Source organism: Artibeus jamaicensis, unplaced genomic scaffold (assembly GCF_021234435.1).
Source record: "Artibeus jamaicensis isolate MK-2021 breed Jamaican fruit bat unplaced genomic scaffold, CSHL_Jam_final scaffold_1019, whole genome shotgun sequence".
NCBI classification, from domain to species: domain Eukaryota; kingdom Metazoa; phylum Chordata; class Mammalia; order Chiroptera; family Phyllostomidae; genus Artibeus; species Artibeus jamaicensis.
This window is the reverse complement of record NW_026522025.1, coordinates 21443325-21456838: the sequence shown is the minus strand read 5'-3', so window position 1 is coordinate 21456838 and position 13514 is coordinate 21443325. Positions and strand designations below refer to the sequence as shown.

The 13514-nt window shown below is 36.8% G+C and overlaps 1 protein-coding gene across 1 annotated transcript in view; it reads right to left on the bottom strand.

Moving 5' to 3' along the window:
* TNNI3K (TNNI3 interacting kinase) overlaps window positions 1-13514 on the bottom strand; it is a 277088-nt gene that overhangs the window by 192771 nt on the left and 70803 nt on the right. Inside the window, 3 exon segments of the mRNA XM_037141086.2 lie at window positions 3653-3757; window positions 3839-3983; window positions 9756-9894. Of these exon segments, the coding sequence (XP_036996981.1) occupies window positions 3653-3757; window positions 3839-3983; window positions 9756-9894 (389 nt within the window).

The following is a 13514-nucleotide window of genomic DNA, read 5'->3' as shown; positions in this document are numbered from 1 at the left end:
TGTTATTTAAGACAAACTGCTTGGGGCTCCAGAAATTTCTTCTACTGAATCATTCTCTGCTGGTTTTGCAGCCAGAAGTTTGGGGACTTATCTTCCTGGCACTGGAATCTTGGGCTTGGGGGCTTGGTACGGGACTGGGATTCCCCACTCCTGAGATATCCCTCCTGAATTTTTATCTACCACATGTGGGTGAGGAACCAGCCTGATCTGCATCTGCACCCCTTCTACCAATATGGGTGGATGTGGTTTCTTTAATTCCATGGTTGTTGGACTTCCATTTAAGTTGATTTCAGATAGTCCTGAGTGATGGTTGTTCTATATTTTAGTTGTAATTTTGATGTAGTTGTATAAAGAGGAGAGCGGTGTCTGTCTTCACTGCCTCTTAACTGAAAGTCAATAAACCTTTTTTGAATAAGTAATTGAGTGAATAAAAAGCTACCATCTCGCTGCAAGAGTTTATCAGCACTGATTTTCTGCATTATAAACAGTACAGTACTGTATTTTTAATGTTCTATTGTCTGAGTTGCCTCATTATTTCTTTTCAAAGCAACTATTTATAGGAAATAAGTTCTGAATATATACATGTATATATATATATATATATATATATATATATATGTGTGTGTGTGTGTGTGTGTGTGTGTGTATTTATGGGTATGTTTATGCATATAAAGTAGTAACAGAAATAAAAATATTGAGTGCTTGCTACATAAAAAGCTCTCTAATTGGTACATAGAAAACTCATAATCAGAGTAAATTCTTCATGTAAAAGAAAAATTTCTTTTATAAATCTGTGCTTAAAATGAACAGAATAAACACATTATGCTGTTCCCAGTAGCCACAGGTTTGCACAAAATAAAACAATTGAACATGCTTTTAACTCAATTTCATGAATCTTGTCATATAAATGATTTTCCAGAAGGGACAATCACTTTCTGATTTCAGTTGATTCCAATTTATATGCACAGAATAGCAAAATAATTTAAGAACTAGCCTGAGGTATATGCCTTAACAAGTATGACCTGTGGGGAAAGAGAACATCAGCAGCTGTACACAACTGTTCGGCCAATTGTCCTCTGCAGTGACAAATCCCACTTATCCATTTTTACCGAAGCTGTGATCAGAAGAGTTCTGGCACCTGCTTTGTTACAGTGTGTATAGAAAACAGACTAAATATTTTGGTAGTAGAACATGAAGATATATGAAAGCACAGGATTTGGAATTAGGCGGGCATTTACTACATGATTTTCTAGACATAATCCCTGACAAGTTACTTAGCTTCCCTAAGTCTTGATTTTTCACCTGTAAAAGAGGGATAATAAATACACCTCTATAAAAATGGTTATGAACACTAACTAAGAGAATAGATGCACATAATATGGTATATATCATCAGTCCATAAATGGTAGTTTTCTTTGCCTCCCTTTTTGCTGACCTTTTGGTTGACAGAAAAAATCTGGAAATCTAAATTAAATTTACAGGTGAATGCCTAATGCAGTAGCACAATCTTAACTTCAGTGCAGTATGAACAAGAGCCTCCTTGTGGAGGCAACTTTGCCTGCAGAGTTCCCCCCCTCCATCTGCCACGGATGAAAGTAACACTACCAAGACATGATCTGCTTGGGGAGGAGAGGTGGCTAGTCTCTCAGAGGAGAAAGACCAGGAGCCCCTTCCTCAATGGCTTTTATTGGGTTGTAATACACAGGAATACAGGCGGTAAGGATCAAACAGTGGATAACATTTCAAAGAAATCTGAGGGTTTAGTCTGAGTCAGTGTCTGTCAGGAAAGGGGATTGCAGAAACTTTGGGAGATATACTCATTTCCTGCTTGGACTTTTGTCATATGAATGAAAGCACTCTTAGCAAAGCAGACTTCACAGGACTTGGTGAAATCTTTCTTATGCTTGATCACCCCAGATCCAGCTCTAGCTGGGCAAGGGGCTGCACCACCTCCCTCATCACAGGTTTTCAGGCTTAAGCGGATTAGAGACAGGAAACACTTCTCCCAGAGGACGTGGGGACTTGGGCTACGTCAAAATAGCTGGGGGGCGAGGGTCCATCACTCCCTCTTTGTTGCAGCCCCCAAGTCCTTCCAGGGTGGCCTCCCAAGTGATCATGTCTGGCTTAGGTTGCCCCTCCTCTGAGGAGTCTTACCCATCTCTGACCAACCGACCATGCATTGGGGGCAGGGGAGGAAGTAGAGACAAGCTTTGTTTCCTTGTGGCTCACATTTTGGAGGTCACTCACTCAGCCTTAGCCATGGGGGGCAATTATAACTCCTGAAACCAGGCAGAGTGGTTCCCAACACCTCCTCATTTTTGTTATTCACTAGTGTCATAGAAACAGTATGTAAATAATGTAAATGTATAGTCTCACATTTATTTTTTTTTGAGGTTGCGTACTAGCCAAGACATCTGTAATATATAAGTAAATTAACTTATATTCAAGTTTTTACTAAATTAAAATGACTATGTTTTTATTTTTATAGCAAAATAGTATATTGTTAAAAATGAGAGTGTTAAATTCTATTAAAAATTTGCCTTCTTTTTGGACATTTTAAGGATTTGTGGCTCTGAGGTATTAGCTACCTTCTCTGTCCCTCCCTCCATTGCTCCCTCCCTCTATTCCTTTTTTGTTGCAACTTTCCAAACCTACCTGCTCTTTCAGTGTTTTTTGTCTAGAACAAAAAACGTGGTGTAAAGGACTCTCGCAGATGCCTAGAAAGGAGCTAGTGCCTTCTTAGGTGTCTCAGTGGCCCCCCTAACTAAGCTTTTACAGGCTGACAGATGGATGTCTTAGGTAGGTAGATGCATTTGCACAGAAGGTTTAAGTGCTAGGGAAAAAAGTGTCACATTTGATGCTGATGAATTCTGGTAATGAGATTCTTGTTGGAGGACTATGGGCACTGCCCCTTTTTGCAGCTTTCTGTGGAGTGAAGTGGAATAGAAACAATATGCTTACAGATGTTGATATGCCTGTTGCCTTGGCAACATCAGTCCCTGTCTTTGTGGCTGCTGCCAGGAATGCAGCATCTGGCACAGGCCCCATCTGTTGTACTAACTGCAGCATCTGCCTCTACCTTTTCTTCTGTGCATGTAGCTTAGGCTCCTCGTCTTCTGCCCACCTTCTGCTCTTGCTCTCTGATTGCAACATCTGCCACTGTTTGTTTTTGCTTTATGTACACAACTACAGGTGCCATAGGGTATTGGCTAAATTAGTGGCTATTGCACTTATTTTATTTTGTTTTTATTGTTATTGAATGTATCAGGGTGATATTGGTTAGTAAAATTATATAGGTTTCAGGTATATAATTCTACAATTCATCATCCATGTATTGTATTCTGTGTATACAATCCCAAGTCAAGTCTCCCATCACAATTTATCTCCTCTTTATCCTCTTCTACTTCCCCACCTTCCCTCTGTCAGTCACTATACTGTTGTCTGTGTCCACGAGTCCTTTTTTTCTTTGCTTAATCCCTTCACCTGTAACCCAGTCCCCAAAGTCCCCTCTCCCAACAGCCGTCAGTCTGTTCCTTATATCCAGGAGTCTGTCTCCACTGTGTTAGTTTATTTTGCTCATTAGAGTCCACATTTAAGTAAAATCATATGGTACTTGTCTATCTCTGACTATTGCATTTAAATATTCATTTACCTGTGAAAAGCTGTTTCACTGAAGATGTTTTCCTTAGTCAGACTTTCTATTCCTGCTATTTGGATGATTTCCTTGGCAACTTCAAATTTGCCATTGTAGCATGCCCTAGAGTTAAAGAACATGTTTTGATAATAGTAAAAACATACAAATACTTGGAGGGCCTATAGAATCGTACATAATACTCACAGGTGCAAAGGGGTATCTCCATAGATATTAACAACATGTGGCTGAACTTCTGAATCACTCTGGAGCAGGAACTTTGCTATATCATGGTGTCCAAAGCGAGAACAGAAATGGAGTGGGACATGGTCTTCATTGTCCTGAGCATTCACTGTTGTCAACAACAAAGAAAAAGGCAAGCTAACTGGAATCCTCTGCTTCTTGGCCTTCTCGTGGCTAGTGTCAGGAATTTTTCTAAGTGCCTGAGAGACTCTTAGCAATCACCAATTAATGATACTAATAAAGGAAATTAAGTGCAACCAATTTTAAAAATTATAATAATATTATATTGCCTATTGTCAAGTTAAACAGGCTTTCTCCTAGTTCCCATAAATTCTACCTGGGATGGAACTCATCTAATCAAATCTACCTTGCAGAGTGGAATAGATCAGGAAACTAATACGCACCTAGGAGGTACTCATGGCCTTAATTCTACAGGTATCTCCTTTCAAATTGTTTTTTTCTCCCTCTGGAGAATGTTATAAGTTACAGATCTTAGCCAGAGTACCATTGCCTAAAGATTTGGGTTGAACAAATTAGGAGGGGGGAGCTGGTTTTCTGCATGTTTACAACACTGTCTAGAAGGTTCTGATGCATGTTTACCTGAGAATTGTCATACTGTGGTACAGAAAGCGAGGTATAATAAAAAAACAATGAGCTTCAGATTGAGACAGACCTCATTAATCCCATTATTGCAGACAGTTATTTAATGTTCAATTGTTCATTCTATAATGGACTTTTGTCCTTCCTTTTGACCCACCCTTGGCCCACCCAACCGTATAACCTATTCTGACATTTGGGGATTTCCTATACTAAAAGTACTGCCTAGAAGCCAAAAACCACATTATACCATAGAACCTGGAAATATTTCCAAGTTCCCTCTGCAGTTAAGGAACAAGACTGGCAGAGGGTGACCCTATGTCCTGGTTTATACCTGTTAGCCTAGTGTGATGTGTAATAGTGACCCTTTCACTCTCAATTGTGCCCTGGTTTTGACACTTATCTATAGGGTCCTCCAACCAGCACATTATATCAGACTCTAATATTGGAGTTGATGATACAAAAAAGCAGATCCTAATTTATCTGGGCAATGTAGCAGTGGTGGGGTAGCTCCAAGCAATTTACAGCAGCAGTGATCCAACTGCAGACCCAGTGCCCTGAATCGCCGGTGCCAGAATCACAAGGGTTGCTGTGTGTGCCTACCTGGGGTGGCAGTTTGTCTTCTCAGGACTAGTTTTGGAGTGTGATTTTGGATATTGTTCTTTACTGTGAGGATTCCAAACCTAGCTTTCCAACCCTGTCTTGGGGAAGAGTCTATATGCTGCTTGACATCCTTTAATATACTCCTCTTATAAATTAGCAAGAGTTAGTTTCCAATGCTTGCAAATGCTTGCATCACCCAGGTGATGCATACCCATTCCTCAACAAGGATTAAACAATCACTCTCACCAGTACTGTGCTAGGTGCTAGAGGTATTGATTTCTTCTCAGTAACAATAGATGTAATAACACCCTTGCAAGGAGGCTGAAAGGATTAAGGGGGAGCATAATTGAACAGCTTCTGGCATGATGCCTATCACATATTAGACAGTTAATAAAAATGTGTACTCTCTCTTTTACTAATTTCCCTCCTAGAAATTTGCTAAGTGCTAAGACCAATAGAGTCTATACTCTCATATAACTTACAAGCTAGTTGGATAGTCAAGAATTACAGGGCTAAAGTAAGAATAACTAAACACCAAGCTGCTAAATTCTGGATCTGCTTTAGCATAATTTTAAAAATTAAAATAACTGAATCACTTGGTCTATGGCCAATTTTTTTTATTATTTCATTATTTGTCCATCTGTATAGGGTGCTTTATTTGAGATAGAATGTAATAACCCTTAACAAAGAACATGCATATGAAATTTTTTAGTGATGATAAATAAGAAAGAAAAAAGGAAGAAAAATGACTAATTTAAAAAACATGCAAGCAGTTTATTACTACAGTTGTTATAATCATCTAACTTTTAATGAACACCGATTTAGGCCTTGTAGCTGGCTATATTTTTAGATAATGATTCTCATTTTATTTTCCTGTAAGATCTTAAGCCACAGGGAAATCTTCAACAAAGTCACTGAATTCCTTCTCCCCTGGCTGTTACTAAAAAATAAATCTTTGAATTTTTTAATTAATTAGTGACTCAGAAGAACACTCTTTCTTCAGAAGAATGTTCCTGGTTGTTTTGATTATTTCTTTTTATGATACTCTTCCTTTGTTCACATTCTGTCGGGAGCCGGGGCAGTCAATATTGTGAGTGGGAGCCGAGAACAGCAGGGAGTCTGGAGTGTCCAGAGGTCATTTAAGATTTCTTGAGGTCCAGAGGGGAACATTGTAAAGCAGAATGCAGCACAGTCTTGCATTAATTCATAATTTTCCTTTGGCCGTGCTGGCCCCACCCAACATTGTTCTTCTATAATCGAACTGATAAGCTTCAAAGTAAGTTATCTATTTGGTGAATTACCTGAAGTGGGCTAGATATTCTTCCCGTCAAAGAAGATATAAAGGTCAATTAAACGAAGATGTCTGGAGAGGTCCAGATCAGGCACAGAGTTTATGTGTATATACCTATATTTATCTTCAGCCATTGTGATTTATTTAGTTTTGTCTTGGACCAATTTGCAATAACAAAAAAGTGTTTATTATTATGTTTATATGAGAAAAATTAAATGTATGAATGATATTCTATTTGTTCTAACTTAACATCTTATTGAGATATTTAAATAAAGTAAAATTTCAAGAAAGAAATACATGTCAGTCATTATAAGGAAAATATTTAGTGCCTGTCCCTCTGCTTTGAAGAGAGTCTATGCTCATTAATGTCATTTGAAAGAAATATTGAATAAATGGATGGGCGAACAGATGTTACTGCTTGCTTATATCTGTTTATAGATCTGAAAGAGCAGACAAAAATTTCATATTAACCCACAAATATGAGCACATACCATTAGCTCTCTAGAGCAACTCCCAATGATGTCTTAATTAAATTTTCAGTAATAGATCTGTGTGATAATTCTGATGATATATTTTTAAAAAGAAAATACTTTTTCTTACTGACCATATTCTAGACATTTCTGTGACTTTCTATAATATTATTTTATATTAAAAGATCTATAATATTTAATATTCAGATCACAACAAATTAAAAAATTCTGAATTTTAAACATTGTGAGGACTGTATCACCTTTTTCTTCTGATAGAGCCCAGCAGTACTTTGACCTTCTCAATCTCATTCAATGACCATTACATTTCTCTTTTTTCATTGCCCTAAGAGGTTTGAGGAGGACTGGAGACTTGAAACATATATGACTGAGTAGGCCGGTCTCCCAAACATGTTAAACTGAAGAGGTTGCTTTCAGAATTACATTTTGGCTAATTTTGAAGCCTGAATTTATTTTCATTTGTGACATTTTGTTACCATGGCAACACACTGTAAATAACAGATTTTAAACTGAGCTCCTTTTGGGGTCAGTCATTCTTCCTCTTATGTCTATCTACCATAGGCATGGGCCTGTGGTAAAAAAAAATACATCATCTGGAGGCTTAGCTACATTTTGGAATAAGTGAACTAGCTGACAATAAATCCTTTGTTGTGTCCATCAGTACAGCAGACCATCTGGTTTATTCTTTGTAATTGGTTGAAGTGCAAAAAAGACTTAAATATGAAGTATGTATTAGAAGAAAATTTAACAAATACTTCAAAATCTGAGTCATGCTCTGCATCTTGATTTTTTAAATGGTCGAGTAGGAGGCATGTAGAGCTTTTGTCAGTCAGAAAGAAAATACTTATAATTATATCACACGAGGCTGGAATGTAGGGGGAATACAGGTGCAGTACACATTCCAACACTTCTTGTAGAAGAGTCCTTTGATCCTGGAGACGTGCTGATCGTAAATGACACTCACTTGACACCAGTGAGCATTGGAGTTATGAAGATGAATAAAAAGCTGAGGATGGCATTGATTATCAAAGGAAAAAAGTGAGCAGTTCTTGACCCCTTGGACGAGCGAGGCGGTTTCAAAATCACAATTATGTGTTCAGTGGTTCACAGAGGTGTACCTCTGCCTATTCTAAACTAACAGAATCAAAGAGACTACTTAAACAGGGTCCATGAAACAGTGTTTTTTGCATCCTGGAAATACAGGTTGTTTATTATAACGCTGTAAACACGTCTAAGTCATTGCACACTGGCTCATAGAAAATGACACAAAATAAAATGGCTCAGTTTTCAACGTGAAAACTGCCTTAGCCTCTCCTCACCGTTGTCTCTGGGAGCCATTGTGTTTCCTCATGAGTAAATGAAAACATTGATTAGGTTTATTAAGCGAATATCAGCCTCAATTTTGAAGCAAGAAACTGGAAGTTCTAGAGCTTTGACAACCTTGTCCTTTTGGAAATGTGCATCGTTTCTGCTGCAAAGGCCAGCAGCTCTTACAGCTGAGCTTTTAATTAAGCCTCTTGGGGGTCAATGAAAGAATGTTGGATATACCTGAGAGAATTTAATGACAAGATGTAACTCTGAGTGAATCTGTGTCAAAATAAAGTTTGTGAGGAAGAGAAAAAGAAAAAAAACTTTTTTCAATACTCAAAATTTAATTGATTTTCCAAAATTTATTTTATAATTAATAAAAATACAAAGTTGCAGGAAATTCTCTTCTAACTGTATCTAAAATTTTTAAGTGTATTCTAGGGCTTCTTTTCTCAGGCTTGTCACACTCTAACTCTGTGTCTATTGAAGATAGTAATATTTTTATATAGTAATATCAGTTACTCAAACAGCAAATACTGAGGGGCTATGGGGAACTCTCCTATTGGTGTGGGAGTGAAAAAGTGTGCTGGCACTTTGGAAAATGGTTTGAAATTTCCTCAAATGTTAAACAGGTGCTTACCTCTGATTCAGCAATTCTACTTGTGTGTGTGTGCATATGCATATATATACGTGTGTGTGTATATATATATATATATATATATATATATCCCAAGAGAGATGATTATATATGTTCAGAAAAAGAATTAAGTATTACTATTTCTGGCTGCTGTATTCATAAAAGTCAAACACTGAGAACATTCAAATGTCCATTATGGGGAGAATCAAAAACAAATTGTGGAATGTTCATACAATCTTCAGCAATTAAAAAAATAGCAAACTACCTATATAAATGTCTAATCACTGTGTTGTACACTTGAAACTAAATAATATTGTATGTCAACTATAATTTAAAAATAAAAAATATTTAAAATTGCAAACTATGATTCATGCAACAACATGGATGAAAGTCAAAATCATTGTGTTGATCAAAGGAAGGCAGTCACAAAATTATATTAACTGCCATAACAGAAAAATAACTAACCTATGGAAAGAGAAGCCAGAACATTAATTATATTTGGTGGTGAAAGCTATTTACTGAGAAGGAGGCACAAGAGATATTTCCAGAGTATAACTTTCCAGTTGAAATATCTTCAACCTTCCAGATAAAAATATTCCACAACTTGACCTTGGTGGTTTGTACATGGGTGTATGCATAAGTAACTATTCACTTAAATCAATATTTACTTGAGATTTGAGAACTTTTCTGTATGTAAACTTTACCTCAATTTAAAACAACAAATAAAAATAATTTATGTAAGATAACCCCTTACTTTTTACTGCCATACATAATATATTAGGAATTGAACTAAAACGTGTAAAGAACAATTAACACATGGGTTTAATCAATATATTAAAATTATAAACTACAACTTGTAGATCAAATTAGTACATAAGTACAGAATTAATCATCTTCAAGATTATTTTCTTGTAAACAAGAATGGTCAGTAAAGGTCTTCTAAATACAGAATCTTACCATCTGCTTTGCTGCCTTCTTCTATCAAGAGTTTTGCAATAGCGAAGAATCCCTTTGCAGATGCTAGGTGCAGGGGCCTATCTCCAACTTCGCCACTGACATTTACATCAGCGCCAAATTTCAAAAGGAGGCGAGTTACCTAAAGGATCCATTCATTTCAAGTTAGTATCAAAAGTCAAAACATAATGCAACATTTTCATCGATAGGGAAGAAGACATATTGTTAAGGCTTTCTTTTAAGTTATTTTTGCCTGAAAACCTAACTCAGCTGGCCTAAAAATAAGGAATTTATTATTATATTACCTGAGAAATTTAAAACCATAGCAATTTCAGGGTTGGGTCTTCACTTACATAAATAATCCTCTCTAAAGTCACCCACCACTTACTGAAAATCTTTTCCAGTGTCTCCTGTCTAGAGCCAACAGTATTTACTTGGTTCTTGATTTTCACAGCACTTCCATTTATGTCACTCATGGTCATCTTGCTAATGACCTTCTGGGTCATTTTCTGAATTTTTTAAAGGGGGAGATAGCTGCACTAGCACTCAGCATCTTCCTCAGTTAGCTGAGATCCAAAGGGACAGAGAGAGATAACATATTAAGCAATTTAGAAGTTGACCAGAGGTTGTTTCAGATAATAGGGATTCCTTCAAATCATTTATATATTCTCTTAAAACCCTTCCAAATAATCTCTCTAAACCCAAAATTGCCTCCCCTGAGAATTTCAGAAGTCACTGTAGTACCCCAAGAAGTAGGTTAGGATGCATCTGTGTCACTTAGATAACATGTATGGGAGAACCCCTCACTGGTTCTGACCACTGGTGTGTAAGCATAAAAGTGAATACAAGCTCTAAAACTACTTTGATATTTGATGGGGCATCAAATAAACTTGTGTTTGGTAGAAACCTCTCAAGAATATGGGACATATTTGATAGAAATTCTAGGCAGAAAATTTAGCCGAGTGGGATGTGGGGAAACTTTCTATTGAGTGTAGTGGGTAAGCAACAAGGTTCTAAAATCAGACTTGTATTTATTAGCTATGTCATCTTAAATAAATTACTTGATCTTTCGAAACTTCAGTTTCTTCATTGGTAAGATAGGAATAAAAATATTTCAACATCATAGAATTGTGGGGATTAAAGGATTAAATTATTACATCTAAAGCACATAGAAAAGTGCCTATTAATAAATGTTGGCAGAAGTGATAGCACCAATATGAAACATGTATATTTTATCTCTTTGTTGGCTAGTGGTAGACCAATATTTAATTCAGGAGTAATGAGAGTGGTAGAAGTTTAGACTCAAGAACCTTGCACTCCTAAGCACATATTTCCACTTACATGGGCTCCATATATTTTGATTATGTGACTTTATAATGGACAGATTTAAACTATCTTCAAAATAGATTGTCTATTAAGCAGTGTTATCATATACCTAGGAAATATTGCTCTTGGTGCAAAACATCTACTCTTCTACTTAAAAATAAGTAAATAAACAAATGGCAAGGAACATGGCACATGAGGCACATTTATATATTGAATGCACCATTCTCCCGTCAGCATTTTTTAGCAAATGACAATAGCATCCATAAATTACTTATGTGCTGTCTTTGCATACAAAAAGCGAGTCCCTTATCGTAAAAGGGCCATCCACATTTTAGCATAATTTTATAAGACTGTGACTGCATATTCAGGGGAAGTAAACACATTTAGCTCTCCACCAGACATGCACAGAAGCTCTTTATATTTCCGCTGGGTGATGAGGTTAATATCCAGGGAGAATGACTCTACAGATAATATGCATCATGTATATCCTGTCTGTGCGTGAAGTTGGAAAAATAAGGAATTGTTTTATCACCTGGGTTTTTGGACCCTGTACATGCAAAAAGACTTTTCATGCCCAGCTCTGCAGTACACTGCAGGGCACTGTGAGCAGCACATCAACGGAATGAGCAATCCTCCCCAGCTATCAGTCACACTTCACAGATCTGAGAGTGTCCAAGCATATGCCAGTGAAGAAAAGAAACAAGGGCAGAATGACTAGAACAGCACAGAGACATAAGTAATTTTGATTTTCAACTTGGGATCCTCAGGTAGTACGATGGCATGACCTCTACAGAGGTACAAAGGTATCATCCTACTCCAGAACTGAGTAAGACCAGTGATATAGAGATATGAAATAAGGAAGAGGAACATAGGATGTCAATTGAATGCTTAGGTTTTGATTTTCCAATTACATTTGTGTTTCTACTTTATTTGATTCTATTTAGTTCCTTGTGTATAGCTAAAGGGAGTGTTTGAAAGCAGTGTGTACAAATTTTGTCTTTCAATATGTTAAGGTTGAAGATCAATGAACTTTGGAGTTAGAGCACTTGTCCTTAAATCCTAGCTCGATTACTTGGCAAACTGCCTGGACTTCATGATTTGGTTCACTAATATAATAGGGATAAGAGGCTTTTTAGTACAAGAATGATATAGCTTTGGGACCAGACAGGCTTGAATACACATTCCAGGCTTTCTATTATTAGCTGCATGACTCTGGCATGTTACCTGACCTGAGTGAGCTCCATGTGTAGCATTAGTAGAAGGGGGCAAATGACAGCTAATTTGGGGGTTGTGGCAAAAAAAATTTAAAAATTCACATAAAGGTCTTAACACAGTGTTTGTCCCATAATTAAACTAACTCACACCTGAAGCTCCTAAGGTTGTCAGGAAGGTCAAATGAAAGTATTTATTAAATGAAGGTATATTCTAAACTTTAAAGCATTCCATATATATTACTTTATGACAGAATATAAACTTTTATCAATATGTGCCTGTTGTACAATCATAGTTAAAACAAATTATATATTTAAAGCACATTTAGTGATTGTTTTGTAGTTGCTCTAGGTTATTCCACATATCTGTTTCTCATCATCATGGTAGCGAACTACCACATACTTATTGGATTAAAATAACCCAGATTTATTCTCTTAAAGTTCTAGAGGTCAGGAGTCTAAAATCAAGGTATTAGCAGATTGCATTGTCTCTGGAGGCTTTCATTTCCGTGCATCTTCAGATGACAAGCATCTTTCCGTGCTTGTCAGACTTCCTGGATTCCTCAGTCTGTGGTCCTTCTTGCATCACTTCAACCTCTTGCTTCTGTTGTCAGCTCTCCTACTAGTCTGATTTCCTGCTTCCTGTTATAAGGACCCTTGTGATTACAACAGGACCATCCAGTTAATCCAGGATAATCTCCCCATCTCAAGGTCTTTATCTTGATTACACCTGCAAAGTCCATTTTAAGGCTACATTCATGGGTCCTGGAAATTTCAATATGTTTTGGGAGACAGTTTTGAGCATAACACATCCCATGACAATGGAGGAAAGGAAACCCAGTTTCTGAATAATAACTTTTTTTCAGAGAACTGTTGGAAAGGACTTTGTCATTTGTTTTACTGTTACTGTCATTAGATCAACACAGTGACATTTATTGAACTTTTACCAAACACTTTACTAGCTTGTCATAAGAGCAAGTCTTTCAGATTAGGTTCTGTTAATATTTTTCCCATTCTATAGATGAAGATCACATGGTCATAAATTTTTCAAACTCAGGCTGACTTATTCCTGTGGACACACATCTACCAATGTGCTCTACTGCTTCCCTTGTTTACTAAAATTATCAGTAAAAATGAATCACTCCACAACTGCAATGTTTCTATGGATCTCCAAACTCCTCAAGGGTGGAGCTGATAAAAATATGGCAAAAATAATGCAAAGTGT